The 22300-nt window shown below is 35.8% G+C and overlaps 1 protein-coding gene across 6 annotated transcripts in view; it reads right to left on the bottom strand.

The window, feature by feature from the left end:
• Window positions 1-400: 400 nt before the first annotated feature.
• Window positions 401-22300, bottom strand: part of HELLS (helicase, lymphoid specific) — a gene marked incomplete at both ends in the record, with an annotated part of 35020 nt that continues 13120 nt past the window's right edge. For 3 of the 6 annotated variants that reach the window (XM_080694386.1, XM_080694387.1, XM_080694391.1), the window contains 16 exons: window positions 401-495; window positions 2260-2336; window positions 2880-2976; window positions 3885-4044; window positions 4835-4951; window positions 6329-6448; window positions 6531-6614; window positions 8504-8642; window positions 8727-8866; window positions 9771-9932; window positions 11102-11198; window positions 12450-12646; window positions 16213-16356; window positions 17637-17819; window positions 18860-19087; window positions 20866-20907. In XM_080694386.1, coding sequence (XP_080550512.1) covers window positions 401-495; window positions 2260-2336; window positions 2880-2976; window positions 3885-4044; window positions 4835-4951; window positions 6329-6448; window positions 6531-6614; window positions 8504-8642; window positions 8727-8866; window positions 9771-9932; window positions 11102-11198; window positions 12450-12646; window positions 16213-16356; window positions 17637-17819; window positions 18860-19087; window positions 20866-20907 — 2082 coding nt within the window. The remainder of the gene's footprint in view (window positions 496-2259; window positions 2337-2879; window positions 2977-3884; window positions 4045-4834; window positions 4952-6328; window positions 6449-6530; window positions 6615-8503; window positions 8643-8726; window positions 8867-9770; window positions 9933-11101; window positions 11199-12449; window positions 12647-16212; window positions 16357-17636; window positions 17820-18859; window positions 19088-20865; window positions 20908-22300) is intronic. The other 3 variants (XM_080694388.1, XM_080694389.1, XM_080694390.1) reach the window with 3 other exon arrangements.

The following is a 22300-nucleotide window of genomic DNA, read 5'->3' as shown; positions in this document are numbered from 1 at the left end:
CAGTAGAAAGCATAATCCCAATTCCTCCCCCATCAAAAGCCTACTCCATAACTGAAGTACCAAAAACCCATAAACTACACTGCTAAAAGAAAGGGGGGAGGAGGATATTCACTAAACTTCCACAGGAAGACTGTATAAATCTGGCAATGGTTAAGTACACATCACACCATATCCAAGGGTACTACTCGGTCTCAAAAGTTAACTAAAAATGTAAACTTAATATGAATTTTCTTCTTAATAAGGCTCAGAAAATCATAATCAATTAAGGATGCAATGGTACTAGTTACATTATATAAACTGATATAATCAAAGAGTAAAGTAGACAATCTGGATTTTGAAACCAATATGCGTAAGTTATTTGTTGTAAACAAGAACTTTAAAAGCTATTATTTAGCTTCATTTAAAATAAACATTCAGGACTGGAATCTTCAGAATTTTCTAGTATCTTGAATATCCCTGTCTTCTCTTTAACTGGTCCTGAGGCTTTCATTTGATCTAAAAGAAAAATATTAGAATAAGTACTGTTTGAATATAAGAACTAAAAATAAATCAACAAAAGAAATTTCCAATATGATGTTATGAGAATTGAGTCATATGTCCAAAATATAAATTCATAGATTACAGGACAATCTCTTCCTTACCCAATTAAGAGTTAAAGTAACAAAAGCAAAAAGGCAGACTCCTTTTACTCTAAGTTGAATCAGCCTATAGAAGACGCCCAGTATAAAGCATCAATTTACAAGTCAAAATCTCTTCTGCTAAAATTTCTTTTAATGTGCATATGTGGATTTAGGATTGAACTCAGAGGTAATTTATGTTTGAGCTATACTCCTAGTCTTTCTTATTCTGAAACATAGTCTCACTAAATTGCTGAGGTTAGTCTCAACCTCCTGTGAGTCTCCCAAGTAATGGAATTTCAGGTGTGTGCCACCTGCCTGGCTTCTTCTGTAAAATAATAATTTAAATTATGTTCTCAGAGATGTTTTTAAATGAAGCCCAATCATAGTTTAAAATCTCAAAAGTAGCAAAGTCTGTGGTGGTGTACAACTATAATCCCAATACTTGGGAGGCTAAGACAGAAGAATTGCAAGTTTGAGGACAGCTTCCACAACCTAGCAAGACTGTTTCAACATAATAAAAAAGGGCTTGAGGTATAGCTCAGAAATAGAATGCCAATAAAACACACACACACACCCCACCCAGGAAAACTTATTCTTCCCACAAAGGTGTAGTATTAATTATGGTACTAAGAAAAGATTAATATACAGACCAATAATTGAAACTGAGAATACAGAAATAAACACATATTTATAGTAAATTGATTAGCAAAAGAGATGACCAGGCAATTCAATAGGGAAAGAATAATCTTTTCAAGAAATAGTGATGAAAAACTGAATATGACATGCAAAAAAGGAGGAAAATTAATATCCTTACTCAATAAACACTTGTAATACCAGGATTCAGTAGGCTGAGACAGGAGGATCACTGTTTGCGGCCAGCCTCAGCTACTCAGTGAGGCCCTTTGCACACAGTGAGACCGTTTCAAAATAAAGAATAAAAAAATAGGGCTAGTGGTGTAGCTCCGAGGTAGAATGCCCCTGAGTTCTATCCCCAGTACCACACCAGAAAATAAATAAATAAATAAATTAATTAATTAATTAAAAAGGGGGGCCTGGAGATAAAGCTCAGTGATAAGAGCACCCCTTGGTTGAATCCCTAGTAACATATAAACAAGCTTTTCACAGTAAAAGACATATAATATAGTAAAAATGACTAAGATTTGTTTAATTTTAAGGCTTCAACAAAAGAAAAATGCCAATAAAACAAAACTGGCTGTTAAAACACTTTTTTTTTTGCGCAGTACTGGGGGTGGAACCCAGGGATATTGTATCTCAGAATATACCCCTAGTTCTATTTTTTAGTCTTTTTATTATTTATTTATATTTTTTGTAGTACTGGGGATAGAACCCAGGGGCATTCTACCTCCGAGCTACACCCCTAGTGCTATCTTATATTCTTTTTAAATTCTGAAACAGGGTCTCACTGAATTGCAAAGGCCTTAAGTAGTAGCTGAGGCGGTCTTCAAACCACAATTCTCTTGTCTCAGCCTCCCAAATGCTGGGATTACAAGCATGCACGACCACACACAGCTTGTTAGGAACTAGTATATGTAAATTAATTCTATAAGGGGTTCATAACAATATTTTATTGATGTGTATTTTTCAGTTTCCATAAAAAATAAAAGCATGAGACACTTACCAATAAGATCACTTCGATCTAACAACAACTCCAGATCGTCATCACTAATAACCTTCTCTCTGGATCCTTTTACTTCCCTACAAATAACACAAAATATTCCACTGTATTTCAATAAATCAAAACTATGAATTACATTTTTCTAAAATGAAAAAAAGCAAGCTGGGAATGGTGGTGCAAGCTTGTAATCCCAGTACTTGGGAGGCTGATACAGGAGGATCACAGGTTCTTGGCCAACCTTCGCTATTTTGTGAGGCCTTCTGCAACTTAGGAAGACCCTGTTTCAAAATAAAAAATAAGCACTGGGTGTGGTGGCGCACGCTTGTAATCCCTGCGTCTGGGAGGCAGAGACAGGAGGATAGCACAGGTATGAAGCCAGCCGTGCTGGCTTAAGAGACACCCCCCCCAAAAAAAAAATATAAAATAGGTCTAGGAGTGTAGCCCGGAGGTAGAAGGGTTTTCAGGAACCCTAGTACCACCAAAAAATAAAAAATAAATAAAAATAAAAAATAAAATAGGGCCAGAGGTGTATTGCAGAGGTAGGATGCCACTGGGTACAACCTATAACACGAACACTAAAAAGTAAATAAATAAATACTTTTTAAAAAATTATAAAATCTTACCTTTCATAATCTCTAGATTTTAATAATTCCATTAATTCCTTTGGATCTAAGAAATTCTTAGACTGATTTAATCCAGATTGACCACCTTTGAAATGATCTGAAAAAAAGTCCAACAAGTTCCACATACTAAAATTATTTTTAAAACAACAATATGATATATTAAAAACCACCCAGAATGGTTGATATTCCAAAAAGGACAAAATAGGGGGAAAAAAAGATCTTGGTAAGAAGAGCAACTGAAACTCGTAACTTTGCTAGTAGAAGCATAACATGATACATTTGCTTGGGAAATAATTCACAGTTCTCAATAAGTAAAAATATGCCTCCTTTAAGCCAATAAAAAGTAAATGCATTATGTTCATAAAGACTTGTAGAAGCTGGGTATGGTGGCATATGGTTGTAATCCCAGCACTTGGGAGAGGCTAAAACAGGAGGATTAAACAGGTTCAAAGCCAGCCTCAACTACTTAATGAGGCTCTCAGCAACCTAGATCTTAGTGAGACCTTGTTTCAAATTAAAAGATAAGATAGATCTAAGGGTGTAGCTCAGAGGTAGAATATCCCTGCATTCAATTCCTAGTACCACAAAAGAATAAAAAAAGGATCAAATATAGATAAAACCTAAACTTAAACTACATTCAGTATTTTAAGCAAAATTTTTCATCGAATTCCTAAAATCATGTGAATTCTTTTAGTTCAAAGAAACTTAATAGTACAGGGCTTTTTATACCCAATGCAAATTCCAACTACAACCTGACAATATAAATATTTCATCAAGTCAAATTAATTTTGTCAGAAACCTAATCCATTTTCTCCAGAACCAGATTATCATGGAGAAGAATCTGTAAACAGAAAATTATTATAAATTAGACAGGGACTTGACATTATTACTATGATGTTCCCCTTTCTTATTTCTTTTATAAGGAAAAGAGCAATAATAAAAATTTATAAAACAGATACACATACAACAGAAAAATGAAGGAAAAGTACCACATGAGTCATTTACTTTTGTGAATGATCAGCTTTTCCAGTTTTCTTTTAGCAGCCGCTCTTTCCACGATTTTCTGATCAATAGTATTTGCTGTAACAAGGCGATAGACAACAACTGGCTTTGTCTGACCAATTCTATGACATCTATCCTGGGCCTGAAGATCAGACTGAGGATTCTTAAAAGTTAAAAGGAGAAAAAAAAAATTAAAACTTATTAAGTTAAAATAAACCTAAGTTTATAACTAATGGGTAAAGTCAACATTCATGATATGAGAAACTTTTAATGGTGTCATAACTCAATAAAGATTTCTAGAATGTCTTAATGAATAGTTATCAATCCATACACCTGAACAGTCATAAAAACATTTTAATAGTTCAAAGGGCAGTTCAAGATATTATATGCAGAAAAAGTGTTAAATTTTTTTTAGATGAGAAACTGGTGATTGAACCCAGGACCACTTTATCTCTGAGCTACACCCCCAGCCCTATTTATTTTTTATTTTGAAACAAGGTCTCACAAAAGGCCCTTGCAGAGGGCCTTACTTTAAGTTGTTGAAGCTGATGTCGAACCTGTGATCCTGTCTCAGCCTCCCATGTACTGGAATTACATACAGATGCCTGATACCATGCTCGACTATGATAAATAATTCTTAGCTGAAAATACTTTCCAAAATACATAAATAAAATCACTACATCTATAATGATGGATTAGAAGTTCAGAATGAAGCTGGCATGGCACACGCTTGTAATCCCAGAACTTGGGAGGTTGAGACAGGAGGATCACAAGTTTGTGGCCAGTCTCAGCTGCTTAGTGAAGCCCTCTGCAAAGTAGTGAGAACCTGTTTCAAAATAAAGAGTAAAAATATAGGGCTGGGAGTATAGCTCAGAGGTAGGAGGCCCATGGGTTTCAATCCAAAAAGTTCAGAATGAAAATACAATCAGTACATTGCTATACTTCAAACTTACCCAATCACTGTCATAAATGATAACTGTATCTGCTGCAGTCAAATTAATGCCCAAGCCGCCAGCTCGTGTACTCACTAAGAAGATAAATACATCTGGATCTGTGTTGAAACTGTGCATCTAAAAGCAAAAGGATGCAAATATGACAAAGTAAAAAACAAATTAACCATCATGACTGGGGAAGAAAAGATTGTTTCTAATTATTATTGTTAAAGGCTTTTCCAAGGGAAATCAACTTATCTTTAATATCTATAAAATTATTGTTAACCATCTGCTTCTGTTAACTTTTTCATGCAATTTTAGTAAGATCTTAATTTTGTTAAATCATACATTGCAAGGAAATTTAAATAAGAATACCCAATACAAAGGATGGCAAATTAGTAGTAGTTGCCTAAAAAATTGAGTAGGTGTGAAGGTAGACTGACTAGAAGAAGTCACTGGCAACTTTTAGGGTCAATGGTAATGTTCTTTATCTTGGTAGGGATTTGGGGCATATTTATACACATGCCAAAACTCAACAAATGTAAATTTTATTTACTTCAGAATATGTAATTTTTCTACACAAACACAATACATGCTCTAAAGTCAGAGAAAATAAAGGGTAGTTTCATCTATAATTTATTCTGAAATGTATCAAAATGGATATAGCAACACACTGATGCTACATGATAGGTATGTGATAAGAAAGTAGAGTTAAGTCAGGTGTGGTGGAGCATGCAGTACTTGGGAAGCTGATACAGGAAGATCACAGGTTCAGTCAGCCTCAGCAACTAGGCACTGTTTCAAAATAAAAGAATAAAAAGGGGGATGAAGCTCAGAAAAAAAAAAAAGTAGAAAGTACAGTTAATGACAGGTTCTAGATGAGTTTATGGTTGCTTACTATAAAAATGTTTATTATTATTATTATTATTATTATTATTATTATTATTATTTGTATCTGTGTGTCTGTCAGGCTAGGGCTTGAAAGCTGAAGTGCTCTACCTCTGAGCTAAACCCCCAGCTCTACTTTATTTTGCAACAGGGTCTCACTAAATTGCTGAACATGGTCTTGAACTTACAATTCTCCTGTCACAGCCTCCTAAGTACTGGAATTATAGGCATGTACCACCACACCTCAGTATATTTGAAATTTTCATTAATAAAATATTGAGTGAAACAAAAATAGGAAAAAAAGTCCTATTATCCTAAAATGTTTATAATGATGGTGACAATATAGATATTACAAATACTGTGCCAAAGGACATATAGGTAAAATACATACACATGAGACTCCAGCATTAAGATTTGCTATGTATGTGCCATGTATAGTGGTACACATATGTAATCCAGGCAGGAGGATGTTGTTAAGTTCAAACTGGGTCTGGTCAATTTAGGAAGACCCTGTCTCAAAATAAAAACCAAAAAGGGTTGGGAGTATAGCTCAGTGGTAGAATGACCCTGGGCTCAAGTCCTAGTACTAGTGGGGGAAAAAGTATACATGATAATAAGCAGTCTTACATTTGTTTCTCTCTCCGAATAAGACATGGACCCATCAAGCCTGCTAAAGTTGAAATTTCTAAGATGGCAGTAATCTATCAAAATATCCAACATTCTTGTCATTTGTGAAAAAAGAAGCACCTGAAATTTAAATATAAGTTAGTATCCATAATTATTCACAAAAAATAACTAAAAAAATCAAAATTCGAATAAAAAGTACCACCTTATGACCTCTTTTTTTTAGTTCTGGAAGCATTCGATCCAAAATTAAGAATTTCCCAGAATTTGTTACCAATTCTTCATCAATCTTAAAAGGAGACAAAAAAAGAAAACTGTGACTACAATGGCTAATAATTTGCTTTATAAAAAGTGAAAAACATTTGAATACTTCAGTTTTGAATAATAAGTCTCTATAATACTTTATAAAAATTGACCTTGTTATCTAATCTTTTAAAAGCAGAAGAAAGGCTGGGCATGGTGGCACATGCTTGAAATCCCCACACTTGGGAGGCAGAGACAGGAGGATCGCTCAGGTTCGAAGCCGGCCTGTTTCCAAATAAAAATTTAAAATAGGTCTGGGAGTGTAGCCCGGCAGTAAAAGGGTTTCCAGGAACCCCGGTACCATCCCCCCCCAAAAAAAAAGCAGAAGAAAGCTACTTCTCAAAGACAGACATTATGGAATGAAAAACCAGTGATTCCACACACCATGATTAATTCTCCTCACACCTCCCTCTGTATAAAGTTTAAGTAAACTTGAACTTTAAGTTCAAGGTTAAGTAATGTTGAAGTTACAAGCAAAGTTGAACTTTAAGTAAGGTTCAACTATACAAGTTGAAGTTTATTCTTTATATAACACTGATAAAGACAAATATGTACAAAAATTGCTATTAGAATTCTTAGTAGAAATTAAAGAAACCATGGGACCGTATAAAAACAATCTAGGTACTAAGGCTAAAAAACCCTTTCATCTTTTGGTGAAATTACCTCACCAGGTATTTTCATTTGAGTAAAAATGTTCCATTATCCTCCTTATTCAAATGAGTTCTAGAATGAGGACAATTTGTCCTCAACCCCCAGGGGACATTTGACAGTGGCTGGATTCATTTTAGATTGTCACAAACAGTGAAAGTGACTAGCAACCACAGGCTAGGGATACTGCTAAATGTTCTATACTGCACAAGACATTACCTCCTAAATAAAAATTATCTGGAGCCAGGCGTGGTTCGGGAGGCTGAGACTGGAGGATCGCAGTTCACAGACAGGCTCAGCTACTTAGTGAGGCCCTCTGCAACTCAGTGAAACCCGGTTTCAAAATAAAAAATAAAAAATAGGGCAGAGGGTATAGCTTGGAGGTCAAATGCCCCTGGGTTCCCTCCCCAGACCCGCAAAAAATAAATAAATAAATAAATAAATAAATAAATAAATAAATAAATAATTATCTGGCCCAAAATGTCAACACTGTCAGGAATAAGAAACCCTGCTATAAATTATAAAATAAGGGTTACTAAGAACAATTTCCTTTATCACTATGCTATTTTTCTATCAACTATTTAATAAGGCAGATATATTTATCTGAAAGCCCTCAATTCTTATCAACTTTTTGGTTTTCTTCTGTAGCTATTTGTTGAGACTTAAGCAATGAGCAGACAGGCTGACTGTGACAAGCTAAATATTATCCAAAAGAAATACAGAAAGTAAAATAGACATCACAAGTAGAAACCAACTGCTTTACTAAATTTAGACTAATTCTTAACTGTTCACATACAATATATATAATTGAAAATATTTGTTACACTGCACACAGAAAATGATCACCATTCTAATTTGGGGGAAGAAGAGTACTTCAGCTTAATAAAAGGACTATAGTCTTGATATGGCAAACAGTACTTTATTTTTTTTTTCTTTTTTTCTTTTTTGGTGATACTGGGGGTGGAACCCAGAGGCTTTCTACCTCCACGCTATACTCCCAGACCCATTTTATATTTTATTTGGAAACAGGGTCTCACTAAGTTGCTGAGAGCCTCACTAAGGCTGGCTTCGGCTTCGAACCTGCGCGATCCCCTGTCTCAGCCTCACAAGCACTGGGATTACAAGCGTGCACCACCACACCCGGCAACAGTACTTTATTTTAAAGAACAAAAACACTTCAACATTAAAAGATTACAGAATCAAAGTAATAAATTAAATAGTATTCACCTTAAATTCTTGTGTAACAGGGTCGATAGGGTATTCAATCAGATAGGGATGATTACAGCATTTGCGAAGTAGCATCATTATATTCTGCAGCTTCAGATCAACTTCTGATTCTATAGGGACATTTACTTCCACAACAGTTCTATCAAAAATATATAATGTGTAAGTACAAGATATAAAAAAGCACCAGAGTTTAAACAATACTTAAATTTATTTTAATTCACACCTTTCTTTGTCCACCTCTGGCTGTATTTGACTGATGAATTTTTCCAATTCATTAGGGAAATTATCTATTTTGCTGTAATCCAGTGATTTTCTAGTTCGTCGTTTTGGTCGTCCAGTAGGACTTACCTCAACGGTTTCTTTCTAAAACAGAGAATAAAATTAAAGAATATGTAAGCTGGGCACACACTTATAACCTATACTTGGGAGGCTGAGACAGGAAAAGAGGATCACAAGTTTGTGGCCAGCCTCAGACACTTAGGCCCTGCACAAGTTAGTAAGACCCTGTTTCAAAAATAAAAAAGTACAAAGAAGAATAAAGAAGAATAAAGGGGTATAGCTCAAAGGTAGAATGTTTTTGGGTTCAATCCCCAGTACTAGAAAAAAAAAAAAAAAAAGAAAAAAAGAAAAGAAAAGAGAGAGAGAGTAAAGGAAAGGGCCAGAGAGTAGTTTGGAGGTAGAATGCCCATATTCACTGGTTCAATCCCCAATGCCACCTCTCTCAGAAAAAAGAAAGCATTTCTAAGTCCATTCAGAGGCAGAATGATTAAGGTTAATTAGACTAGGAAATTTAGATTTTTTTTTTTTTTTTTTTTGCGGTACTAGGGGTGGAACCCAGGGGCTTTCTACCTCCGGGCTATACTCCCAGACCTATTTTATATTTTAATTGGAAACAGGGTCTCACTGAGTTGCTGAGAGTCTCACTAAGTACCTGAGGCTGGCTTCAAACCTGTGCAACCCTCCTGTCTCAGCCTCCTAAGCACGGGGATTACAAGTGCGTGCCACTACACCCGGCTGGGAATTTAGATTTTTAACAAGCATTTCAGATGACCACAGTGATACACAAGTAATACACAGACCACTTAAAATTTCAGGGGGACTATAGATATGTGGTAAAAATTATTTTTTGTAGCATTATGCCTTATACTTCAGTTAAAAATTCACCCAATAAGTCCTAAGAACTATGGTAAGCAGCCATAAGACTGGAATTAATTGTAAAATTTTATAACATGTCTCATTTATGGTATACTTCAAACTACACTCTTACCTCACTAGAACCAAACATGTTTGCAATTGTACGGTTCACAATTGCTGTATAAAAGATCTCTTGTTTCTTTACAAGTGGTGCATAAACCACCACTTCGCGTTTAGGGGGAACTTCAAGAGCAACATCAGATTTCAGTCTTCTCAGCAAGAAAGGTGTTAGAATCTAAAATTTAAATATAATCAAATACACATGAATATATTTCTACTTTTTAAGGAATACTGTCTTCACACAATCCTTACCCTTTATTTCTCCCTTATGCTTATATATTTATATACCAGTGATTAAAAAAATAAAAATAACTTATCTGCAATTACCAACCCAGAAAAATAATATATCTACAGAAACTCAGGGAAAAAATATAAACATTCCATAAATACAGCCTTATCTTTAAAGATATCATGACAACAAAATATATACTTCTATCACTTGCACTAATATTAAAAAGTTTGATATTGTGTGATAGTTGAAATTATGTGGAAGAGGCACTCATTCATTTTTTAAAAATACAAATGGATATTTACACATATACTTGTTACTATACTAGCTTTTAAAAGAATAGGCACAGGCCGGGCATGGTGGCGCACGCTTGTAATCCCCGCGCTTGGGAGGCAGAGACAGGAGGATCACGCAGGTTCAAAGCCAGCCGCGCTAGCTTAAGAGACCCTGTTTCCAAATAAAAGAAGTATAAAAACAGGTCTGGGAGTGTATCCTGGAGGTAGAAGGGTTTCCAGGAACCCCAGTACCCTCCAAAATAAAAAAATAAAAAAAATAAAAAATAAAAGAGGCACAAGTAAGCCAGGCGTGGTGGTGCACGCTTGTAAATCCCCGCACTTGGGAGGCGGAGACAGGAGGATCATGCAGGTTCAAAGCCAGCCGTGCTGGCGTAAGAGACCCTGTTTCCAAATAAAAATATAAAAAATAGGTGTCTGGGAATGTAGCCCAGAGGTAGAAGGGTTCCATCCCCAGCACCACCAAAACAAAAAAAAAAATAGGCACAAGTAAGAGAATGTTAGTTATACTTGGGCAATAAGGAAGTGAGTTTCTCAGCAACTTAGTGAGAGCCTGCTTCCAGATAAAATATAAAATAGGTATGGGAGTTTAGCCCAGAGATAGAAAGCCCCTGGGTTCCATCCCCAGTACCACCCCCACACACAAATAGACCATTGGGGGTGGGGAAGGGCAAGGAAATCAGTTACATTTAAGGAGATACTTTTCTCCAGTCTTGACTACAAAGAGTAATTAAGACAGATTTACTCTGGGGTTCTGTATTTATTCTCTGACTATGTAGTTTATTCTATGAGCATGTAGTAAGTAGAATAAGAAAATAGCACCTGGTGCAGCATATGCAATACATTCTGTTCTCTTTCTTTGGCTATAATATCTTCAGCAGTTTCAGAAAGACTAGTGATGTCAAACCAAGACTCAAAGCTGGAAGAGAAATATGGCTACAAGTTAACCTATCAGATTAACTCAATTATATTAGCACAATACATGGTTTTAAAATTTAATGTTAATTTGTATATTATCAAGCATGGATATTATTGCACCAAACCTTCAGATGCAAATTCCTAATATAATGAAAAATAACCCATGCAAACACCAAAGAGAAAGTGATGGTAATGAACCATCACTCAACTGTAATTTGAAAAGGAACATTTAACTAATTTATAAATATTAACATAATCTTACAATAGCATAAAAGTCAAATAAAGACCAAATGTAAAATAAAGTCTCAAGTACATATTTTTGTTTTTGTGGTGCTAGAGAGGTCAAACCCAAGGCCTCGAGTATGCCAGGCAAGCATCCTGCCACTCAATCACATCTCCAATCCAAATTACCTATTTTATGTAATTCCGAGTAACTACAGAAAAATGCCAACATCTTTCAAAACCAAAGCCATATGGTTTATATGTACATTTAGAAATGTTACTCACTTAATCAACTATTTTGAAATTCAACATATATGTGACTTTATTAAAATGTATCTTCTATATATCCATAATGCTTCCCAAAGTAAAAACTTAAACAAAAGGATTTAATTGTAAATATGAGAATATTCATGTAAATACGTGACACTGTATTTCTAATTTATCCCAATGTGAAAAATGCTATTATTCTCGTTATAGTTAGATCAGATATTCTCAAACATGTATCACCTGAAGTCTTTTAAAAATTAAGATAATCAGTTCCACCTCCACACTGTAACTCAGTAGGACTGCACAGGACCTGGAAATCTTGTCCTTTTAATAAGTGTGCACAAGCCTTGGATCAGCATATAGTAATCAGAATTGATTACTATATACATTCTTAAAAGAAAATATTAAAAGTTATTTCCTCATATAAAGGTAGTTAAAAAGTTTTATTAGAGAAGTATTTTCTTAAAGTAGCATTTCTAGTTGTTGTTTTTTTTTAAATACAATATAAGTTAATTTGTGATGCTTGGGGACTGAACACAGGGACTTGAACATGACAGAAAAGTGCCCTACCACTGAACTATATCCCCAGCCCAACCTGTTTTAAACCATCTTTTATCTGTTCACCCATACTTTGTGTCAAAGACACACAATATATACCACAAAGAACTCAACAAAATATATCACTTAACTATCTAGAAGAAAGTAATTAACTTCACAGATAAAATTCGAGGTATGGAAAACACAAAGTAACTGATATACCTACCTTTTTAAGTCATCAAATACATCTGGCAACAAAAAGTTTAGCAAGGACCAAAGTTCTGATAAATTGTTTTGCAAGGGAGTACCAGTCAAAAGAAGTTTGTTATCAGCATTGAATCGTTTTAACTCCCTGATTAGACGGCACTTCATATTCTTAATCCTGTGTCCTTCATCTACTATTAAGTATTTCCAATAGCAATGCTAGAAAATGAATTGAGAAAAAAGTTTTCAAATAATAATCTAGGGGATGGACATTGAATTTAACCAATTGTTATTTTGGTATTTATTGAGATGATCATGTTTTCCTTTGAATAATAAGATAAACTAATAGATTCCTAAAACCAATGTGATTTGTATTCCTAGAACAGACTTCACTAGGCCATGAAGTAATACTTGAAGTCCACCTGCTTTTTTGTACCAAGTTCCTCAGTCATTCTCTATACAAAGTAGTCTCCACCTTTTGTGTTTAATATTTTGCCAGGTATTGATATTACATTTCTATGAATATTAGAGTCCTCAAAAATTGAAACTTTTCATAGTTCCATATGCTCAAATTTTTTTTTTGCTCAGAAATTTTAAATGGTATTAATTTTCAATCTTGAGGCTGTATCTCAGTCAGACATACTTTAATCTGAAAATGTTCCTAATTTCTTAGTAACTGGTTTGTTTAGGTTTTCTGAAGCTAATTTTAAGAACTTTTATTTTTACAGAAAGACATAATGAACCCATGAGGAGCCTCCTGTCTCAGGCTCCCAAGTACTGGTATTACAGTACACCCAGTGTTGTTATCTCATTTTTAATACCTACCCTTTCTCTTTTATCTGATGAACTAAAGTATGCCTTTTACTAGGCAAACTATATAAACAAAATAGTTTACTATATAAACATACAGAAGTATAGCAGAGTGGTATACATCTGTAATTATAATACTTGGCTAGAGATCAACTTCAACAAATTAACAAGTCCCTATTTCAAAATTAAAAAGGAACGCCAGGCAAAGACAGTAGGATCGCCCAGATTTGAAGCCAGCCTTGCTGGCTTAAGAGATCCTGTTTTGGAAGAGGTCGAGTTATAGAAAGGGCCCTATATGACCAGAGGGTATGGGATAGGAGAAGATGGAACCTCTTTAAAACTCAGGAGGTACATAAACAAATGTATCAAAGTTAATCACCAAACAAGCATGGAATTGAGGGAGGAGGAGGGAATGGGATGTGGAGTGGACGAGGGCTAATTGGATGATGTGTGCTTGTATATCCTCAAGTCTTGTATTCCAATGTGATGTATGATTACAATGTACCAGTAACAATAAAGAGATCCTGTTTCCAAATTAAAAAAAAATTATATATATGTGTATATGTATGTATATATGTATATGTATGTATATATGTCTGGGAGTGTAGCCCAGAGATAGAAGGGTTTCCAGGAACCCCAGTACCACACACACACACACACACACACAAAAAAAAAAAAAAGAAAGAAAGAAAGAAAAAGAAAAGAAAAACCACTAAGAAGGGAGGCAAGCATGGTGAAACAGTCCTATAATCCCAGTACATGGTAGGCTAAGACAGAAGGATCACAGGTTCAAGGACAGCCTCAGCAAGTAGTGAGACTCTCATCAACCTAGCAAGACCCTATTTTAACATAAGAAATAAAATAGGACCGAGGTTGTAGCTCAAAGGTAGAATGTTTCTGGGTTCGATCCCACTAATAAAAAAAAAAAAAAAAGGAAAAAAGAGAAGGGCCAGAAATGTGTAGTTCACAGGTAAAATGCCTCTGAGTTCAACCCATAGTACAGAACAAACAAAAACTAGAAATACATAGTATTTCTGAAATTATAAATACCAAACTAGTAAGTAAAGATATCCTTGAAAACTGTGACCAGAAAATTGAAGAGTATAAAGTAGGGCATATTTAGCTTTATAAAGTACATTCCTAATAGGATAAAAAATAGTATAATATTGTTAGCCAGACATGATGAATGCTTGTAATCCCAGTATTTGGGAGGCTGAGACAGGCAGACCACAGGTTTGTGGTAAGCCTCAGCAACCTAATGAGGCTCTCCACAACATAGTGAGACTTTGTATAAAATAAAACAATAGTCTGAGCTATAACTCCAGCCCTATTTTTTATTGTATTTTGAAACAGGGTCTTACTGAGTTGCAAAGGGCTTCACTAAGTAGCTGAGGCTGTCTGTGAACTGCGATTCTTCGGTCTCAAGCCTCCCTTGGAAGAGATTTATCCTTCTAGCAATTTGACAAACTTGAATAATCTCTCACTACAAGGCATCTATCAAACCTCCAGGAAAAATATAAAAATGTTCTTTTTAAGTAAGTGAAAGAAAAAAACAAGAAAAAAGAAATTATGAGGAACCAGACATACAAGTGGGTGGGCTCTGATACTTCTGTTGCTGTTCTATCATCCTTACAGTTAAAATCCTTCCTTGAAATGATAACAAAGGCTCAGTTTAAAAAAAAAAGAAAAAGAAAAATTTTAGCCATCCAGCAGATGTAATTGACAAGAAAGTTTAACTGTTTCAATATGGGCTGTGTGAGGAGCAGAAAGTAAACAGAAGATACTTCCTATTATGTTAATGAATAAAAAAGACAAGTTACAAAGAGAAGCATACAATGTTAATCATAATGTCAATGGAAGTATAAAAACAGAATTCTCCTTAGAATGACAGGTAGTTTTGTATCTTTCCACACATTACTACTTTTTTCTCCCCTATGTATTACTTCTACAGTGACAAAATGGTTGATACTTTTTTTTTTGGTCGTGCTGGGGTTCCGGGAAACCCTTCTACCCCTGGGCTACACTCCCAGACCCATTTTTACATTCTTTTTAAATTTGGCAACAGGGTCTCTTAAGCCTGCATGATCCTCCTGTCTCCGCCTCCGTGCGGAGATTACAAGCATGCGCCACCACGCCCGGATAGTTGATACTTTTTAATGCTATACATCTTCATAAACTTCTTGCTAAGCTTCTAAACTAAGACTTCTGCAAATCATATTCCAAAGTTCTCCCCACATACATAACATTTGGCAAATACTGTTTATGATTATACAAGCAATAACACTTCACTTATGACCTATGTATTTTGACTTTATGTTAAACTTACTATTTAAATTGTCTTGTTTTATGCAAGTAAGAAAAACCCAAGGGGAATATGTAGCAGGAACATCACATGGTCAGAGAAAGGAAAAGCAGTAAAGAACTATATGTACGCCGGGCGTGGTGGCGCACGCTTGTAATCCTCGCGCTTGGGAGGCGGAGACAGGAGGATCGCGCAGGTTCGAAGCCAGCCATGCTGGCATAAGAGACGCTGTTTCCAAAAATAAAAATAGGTCTGGGAGTGTAGCCCGGAGGAAGAAGGGCTTCCAGGAACCCCAGTACCACCACCCAAAAAAAAAAAAAAAAAAAAAGAACGATATGTGAGGTGGGCAGATCTATGAGAAAGGTCAATTTTCTAAGTGCATTATAGTAACAAAGGCATTAATAGGTGAAACATCAATAAAAACAGATATGGATATATTACTCAGAGTCCTATAAAGTATGCCTGGCTGATTCTAACACATTTAAACAAATATTATGAGCATAGTTTAAAATGTATAGGCTTTAATTCTGTTAAGAGACAAGAGGTTTCATCTAAATCTTTGTTAATATAATCTACTAGGTTTCTAGAGGAAATATGCACAATATCATCAATTACGAATTAAGTAAAATATGACTTATGGACTACCATAAAAGTCAATGAGGATCATCTGTACCTGTAATGCATTGCGATCCCTCATGGCTATTTCGAAGGACGTGATTACCACAGGATGAATCTGCAGTGTCCCATTCCGTTTGTGAATATTCCTTACTAATCTTCGACGTTCCTGCTGGTTTCCATGATACAACATGGTAGGAATCTAAGAGATTTCAGATTGATTTAGAACAAAATATAAATACCATGTATTTTAAAATAAAAAAAAATATTTTTTACACTAAAGAGTTTTAGTTCCATCTTTGTATAAGAAAATGAGTTAATCAAAGAATTATTAGACTATGAGGGGCAAAAATGAAAAACCAAACCAAAACAAAAAAAGTATAAGAGGCAGACTGAAATCATAAATAGGATTTCAAAAATCAATTGTTATTGCTGGGCCTGGTGACAAAGCTTGTAATCCCAGTACTTAGAAGGCTGATAGGAGGATCACAGGTTCAAGGCCAATCTGAGCAACTAGGTGTGGCCTTGAGCAACTTGGCTAGATCCTGTTTCAAAATAAAAAATAAACAAACCAGGCTCAGTAATTGGGAGGCTGAGACAGGAAGATCATGCAGCCAGCCTCAGCTACTTAGTGAGTCATTGTTTCAAAATAAAGAAAAACAGGCCAGGCATGGTGGCACAAGCTTGTAAACCCAGCATTGGGGAAGCAGAGACAGAGGATTGTGGTTCTCAGACAGCCTCAGCTTCTTAGTGAGGCCCCTTGCAACTCAGTGAATAAAAAATTACAGCTGAGGCCGGGCGTGGTGGCGCACGTTTGTAATCCCTGCGCTTGGGAGGCAGAGGCAGGAGGATCGAGGCCAGCCACGCTGGCTTAAGAGACCCTGTTTCAAAAATACAGAAAATAGGTCTGGGAGTGTAGCCCAGAGGTAGAAGGGCTTCCAGGAATCCCAGCACCACCAAAAAAAAAAAAAAAAAAATTACAGCTGAGGGTGTCGCTCAGAGGTAGAATGCCCCTGGGATCCAGTCCCAGTAACTCAGGGGGATTAAAAAAAAAGTAGGCCTGAAGTATGTATAGCTCAGATGTAGAATGCCCCGGTTCCATCCCCAGTACTGCAACAAACAAACAAACAAACAAACAAATAATAAAATAGGCCTGGGAATATAGGTAGAATGCCCCTAGGTTCAACTCCTGGTATCATTAACACACATGAAAGAGATCAGGGTCTGTCACTCACACGTGCATACACAAAATCACACACACAAAAGAGATCTATCTAGGTCTGTCTCGGAGTAATAACATTATCTAAAAAATCATTTAGGAACTTTCTTAAGGCAAGATGTTCAACATTATCAAAGCCTATTTTTTCTGTAAATGTAAAGGATGATGAAATCAAATCAGATACAATGCTTATAGAGAATTATAGCAGGTCTATATTTCCTGCAACAAACAAAATAAAACATGTGAAATGAAACATGTCTTACTTCTGGTGTAAATCTTTTGAATTCAGCCATCCAATTAGGCAGTGTAGATAAAGGGCCACAAACAAGAAAAGGTCCAGGTACTCCTCTTTGAATCATCAATGCAATTGTGGCAATGCACTGAACAGTCTTTCCCAGTCCCATTTCATCTGCTAAAATGCCATTAATTCCATTTTCCCAAAGCATCTGAATGAAAGTATACAAACATGTACTGTATTTAACTTGATGTACACATTCTATTTAATTAGCAATGATTATTCTTTCTTAAAGGAATATTCAAAGATGACAACTATGAGATTTAATATATTCATACAATAAATTATAATACTTGTGGGAAATCATTTATCAAAGCCCCCAAAATAAAGGAAGTCTAAAAAGATAATTTTCAAGCCGGGAGTGGTGGCGCACACTTGTAATCCCAGCATTCCGGAAGCTGAGACCCGGGGGATCGCGGTTCACGGACAGCCTCAGCTGTTTCCAAATAAAAATATAAAATAGGTCTGGGATTGTAGCCCGGAGGTAGAAGGGTTTCCAGGAACTCTAGTACCACCAAAAATAAATAAATAACTAAACAATAAATAAATAAAAATTTATTCAGAGATGGGAACAGTGGCACAACCCTGTTAACCATTACTTAAGAGGCTGGGATAGGAGGATCAGAGATTTGACTACAGCCTTAGAAACCTATCAAGACTTAGCCATCTAAAAGACCCTATTTCAAAACAAACACAAAAACAAAAGGGCTGGGAATGTAGATCAGCAGAATGTCCCTGGACTCAATCCCCAGCAACTCTCAGCAACCTAGTGAGACATTCTTTCTAAATAAAAAATAAAATAGGACTAGGGGTATAGCTCAAAGATAAAATGTTCCTGGGATCAACCCCTAGTACCAACAAAAAAAGTTATGGTAAATCAGAAGCACACACAAATTCTGTTTATAGCAAAAACACTGAAGGAATAACTTAAATTGTAGTACATTACATTACTAAACTATAAAAAGGAACTAATTTACTGTATTAAAAACAATAATTCATCAGGAGTGGTGATCACACCTGTAATACCACTAATGAAACATCAGTAAGTACTGCAGCTTCGAGGCCAGCCCCGGCAACTTGGTGAGACCATTTGAAAATAAAAATAATAATAATAATAAAAAAACTGAGTATGGCTCGTCTCTGGGTTCAATCTCTAGTACCAACACAAACAAGCAAAAGACAATTCATTACCCTAAGCCATTCCATGCCTTCTACTTGATACCACCGCATCACCCCTCCTGTGAAGTGTTTTGGTTGTTGAAAGGGTACTGGCTGTCCATTACATTTCCGAACTGGGTCAAAAAAGAATTTAGTATTTTGCCTAACAGTTTGAGACAATCTATCCTTAATTATAGTATTTGAATCTTTATTTTTCTGAAGATCTTCTACACAAAGATTAGTAGAGGAGGAGCTTTCATCCTGTAGAGAAAAAGGATTTTAATTAGAAGTTTTATACAAAATGCTGCTATACCTTTCCCAATCATTGATCAGAAAATGTTAATAATCAAAACCATACAGTACTATGATCATTAGATAGAACTAGGACAAGACACAGGAAACAGGAGGAACGTGCGGTTCGAAGCCAGCCTCACTGGCTTAAGAGACCCTGTTTCCAAATAAATATAATATAAATTATATATATATATATAATACAAATAAGTCTGAGGCCAGGCGTGGTGGCGCACTTGTAATCCCCGCGCTTGGGAGGCGGAGACAGGAGGATCGCGCAGGTTCAAAGCCAGCTGTGCTGGCTTAAGAGACCCTGTTTTTGAATAAAGAAGTATATTTAAAAAAAAAAAAAATGGGTGTGGGAGTGTAGCCCGTAAGTAGAAGGGCTTCCAGGAACCCCAGTACCACAAAAAAAAAAAAAAAAAAAAAAATCAAAACAAAAACCTATCACCAGCCACATACTTATAGACCTTTACAACTGTTCCCCCTTTCCAAACCCCTATATAGTGTTAACCAAGAATTTATTAATCTATTTTCTTAACAATTTTCTTTGTCTGCAGCGAAGACAATGAATATCTGTGGGGGGAAAAGAGGGAAAAAAATCCTCTTATGAAGCACAGGAGCATTTACTTTCATTTAAGGGAAAGGAGGACTTTAAAAGCCAATCACAGCTGGCTGTGATGGCACATGATTGTAATCCCAGTATTTGGGAGGCTGAGGGAAGATCACAGGTTTGAGGACAGTCTCAGCAAGTGGACACCTAAAGAACTTTAGGAAGGAAACTAAGAAAAAAAACAGACAGCTTTAAAAAACAAAGGCAGAGAAATGGAATAAATGGTGGGAAAAATGCTCAGTAGTGATTAAAAAGAAAAAAGCCCTTCATCGGCCAGGGACAGTGGCACACACTTGTAATCCCCACGCTTGGGAGACAAGAGACAGGAGGATGGCGCAGGTTTGAAGCCAGCCGCACTGGCTTAAGAGTCCCTATTTCCAAATAAATATATAAAAATAGGTCTGGGAGTGTAGCCCGGAGGTAGAAGAGTTCCATTCCCAGTACCACCAAAAAAAAAAAAAAAAAAAAAAAAAGGCTCTTCATAATTCAGTGAGCCCCTGTTTCAAAAGTAAAAAAAAAAAAAGACTAGCCGGGCATGGAGGAGCACTCTTATAATCCCTGTGCTTGGGAGGCTGAGGCAGGACAATCATACAGGTTCAAAGCCAGCCTCAGCTACTTAGTGAGGCTCTCAGCAACTTAGTGAGATCCTGTTTCCAAATAAAAAATAGGTCTGGGAATATAGGCCAGAGGTAGAAAGCCCCTGGTTTCCACCTCCAGTACCACAAAGGAATAAATAAAAATCCCAGTATTTGGGAGGCTGAGACTGGAGGACTGCAGTTCGCGGAGAGCCTCAGCTACTACTTAGTGAGGCCCTTTGCAACTCAGTGAGACCCTGTTTCAAAATAAAGAATAAAAAACAGGGCTGGGGGTGTCGCTCGGAGGTAGAATGCCCCTGGGTTCCATCCCCAGTACCGCAAAAATAAATAAATAAATAAATAAATAAATAAATAAATAAATAAATAAATAAAATAAAAAATAAATTAATGAAAGAAAGAACGAAGCTAAAGATACAGGGCTGGAGGTATATCTCAGAGGTACAATGCCCCTGGGTTCCATCTCCAGTACCACCAAAAAAAAAGGATAGTGATCAGGAAGCAAACATGACTCCTAAATTTAACTTTCTATTGTATCTTACCTCATTTTCCTTTTTATTTTTTTTAGCCACAGACAAAATTTCCTAAAAAATTAAAAAAAATATATTAGACTCGTTTATTTATTTAACATTCATTTTTTTTTGCCAACTTTATGCCAGGAAATGAGAAATAAGGCACCTAAGGTAATTATCATAGAAAATCTAAACCAGGAATGGTGGCACATGCTTGTAATCCCAGTATGAGATAGGAGGATTGCAGATTCACAACCAGCCTAAGCAACTTAGTGAGACTCTCTGCAGCTTAGCAAGCTTATTTTATTTCCAAATAAAAATATGACAGGGATGGGAGTATAGCTTGGAGGTTCAAGTTTCAATCTCCAATACCATGGTAAGAAATATGAAATACGATAATCTCAGACTGATGGTCCTTATGCAGAATTAAGATTCATAGCCATTTCTGGCTGATAGTGTCATAAAAAATTCTAAATTAACTGTAAACAGTTTAAAAAAGTAGAATTTCCCAGCTTTTTCTTAAAAATATAAGTAGACTAAATACAAATTTACAAAGGGCAACCACTCTCTACTCAGCAAACGACAACCTGTAGGCCAACTCCATCTGGCAGCCAGTTCCTGTAAATAAAGTTGGTATAGATGGAATGCAGTCAGGCTCATTTACTTACAGTCTATGGCTGTTTTTCAGAGTTCAGAGTTTAGTAGTTACTCATAGAACTACTCAAAAGCTAAAAATATTATCTGGTTATTAAAAAAAAGTCTGTCAAACCCTGCTCCAACCCACATTAGCAATCTGTGGGTAGACATCAGAGTTTGCAACACTGGATAAACAGCAAAGATATATATGCTCAAATTACAGCACAGTGTCCTGATTATAAAATATCTACTAGACAAGAAACACATACATATCAAGAATACTATGTTAAATAAAAGTATCTGAAAAAGTTGTCACCTGGCTTAATCACTAAAGACAGGGTATGTGCCAAAGACACAGGGGATGAACAATTTCCAAGAAACTTTAAACAATTATCAAATTTAAGATACACAGGAAGTGACAGAACATTTAAGTAGCTGATACAAGTACACAGTTAAACATGTTGATGCATCATGCATGAATGTGAAATATGATGAGATATATAGATATTCCTACTTAAGGCTAAAGGCATTTTACTTAGGGAATTGATACAAGGGTTGTCTAATAACATGAACCTTTTCAAAGAACAATTTAGGAATGAATCAAAACAAACTATCAAAAATACTATTTCTGAAGTACTCCTGTTGAAAACTGAACCTGAACCACAAACTTGTAGATCTGTTACATAAAAAACAGAGAAATTATGGGGATGCAATAAGAGATGGAACTCTACCTTTAAACTAAACCCCCAGCCCTTTTTACTTTTTGAAAAAGGGGCCCCCTAAGTTGGCAAAACTGGCTCAAACTTGTCTCATCTCAGCATCCCATGTA

Source organism: Muscardinus avellanarius (genome assembly GCF_963383645.1).
Source record: "Muscardinus avellanarius genome assembly, chromosome: 4".
Lineage (NCBI taxonomy): Eukaryota > Metazoa > Chordata > Mammalia > Rodentia > Gliridae > Muscardinus > Muscardinus avellanarius.
The sequence above is the reverse complement of the archived record's forward strand: the minus strand, read 5'-3'. Positions and strand labels throughout refer to the sequence as shown.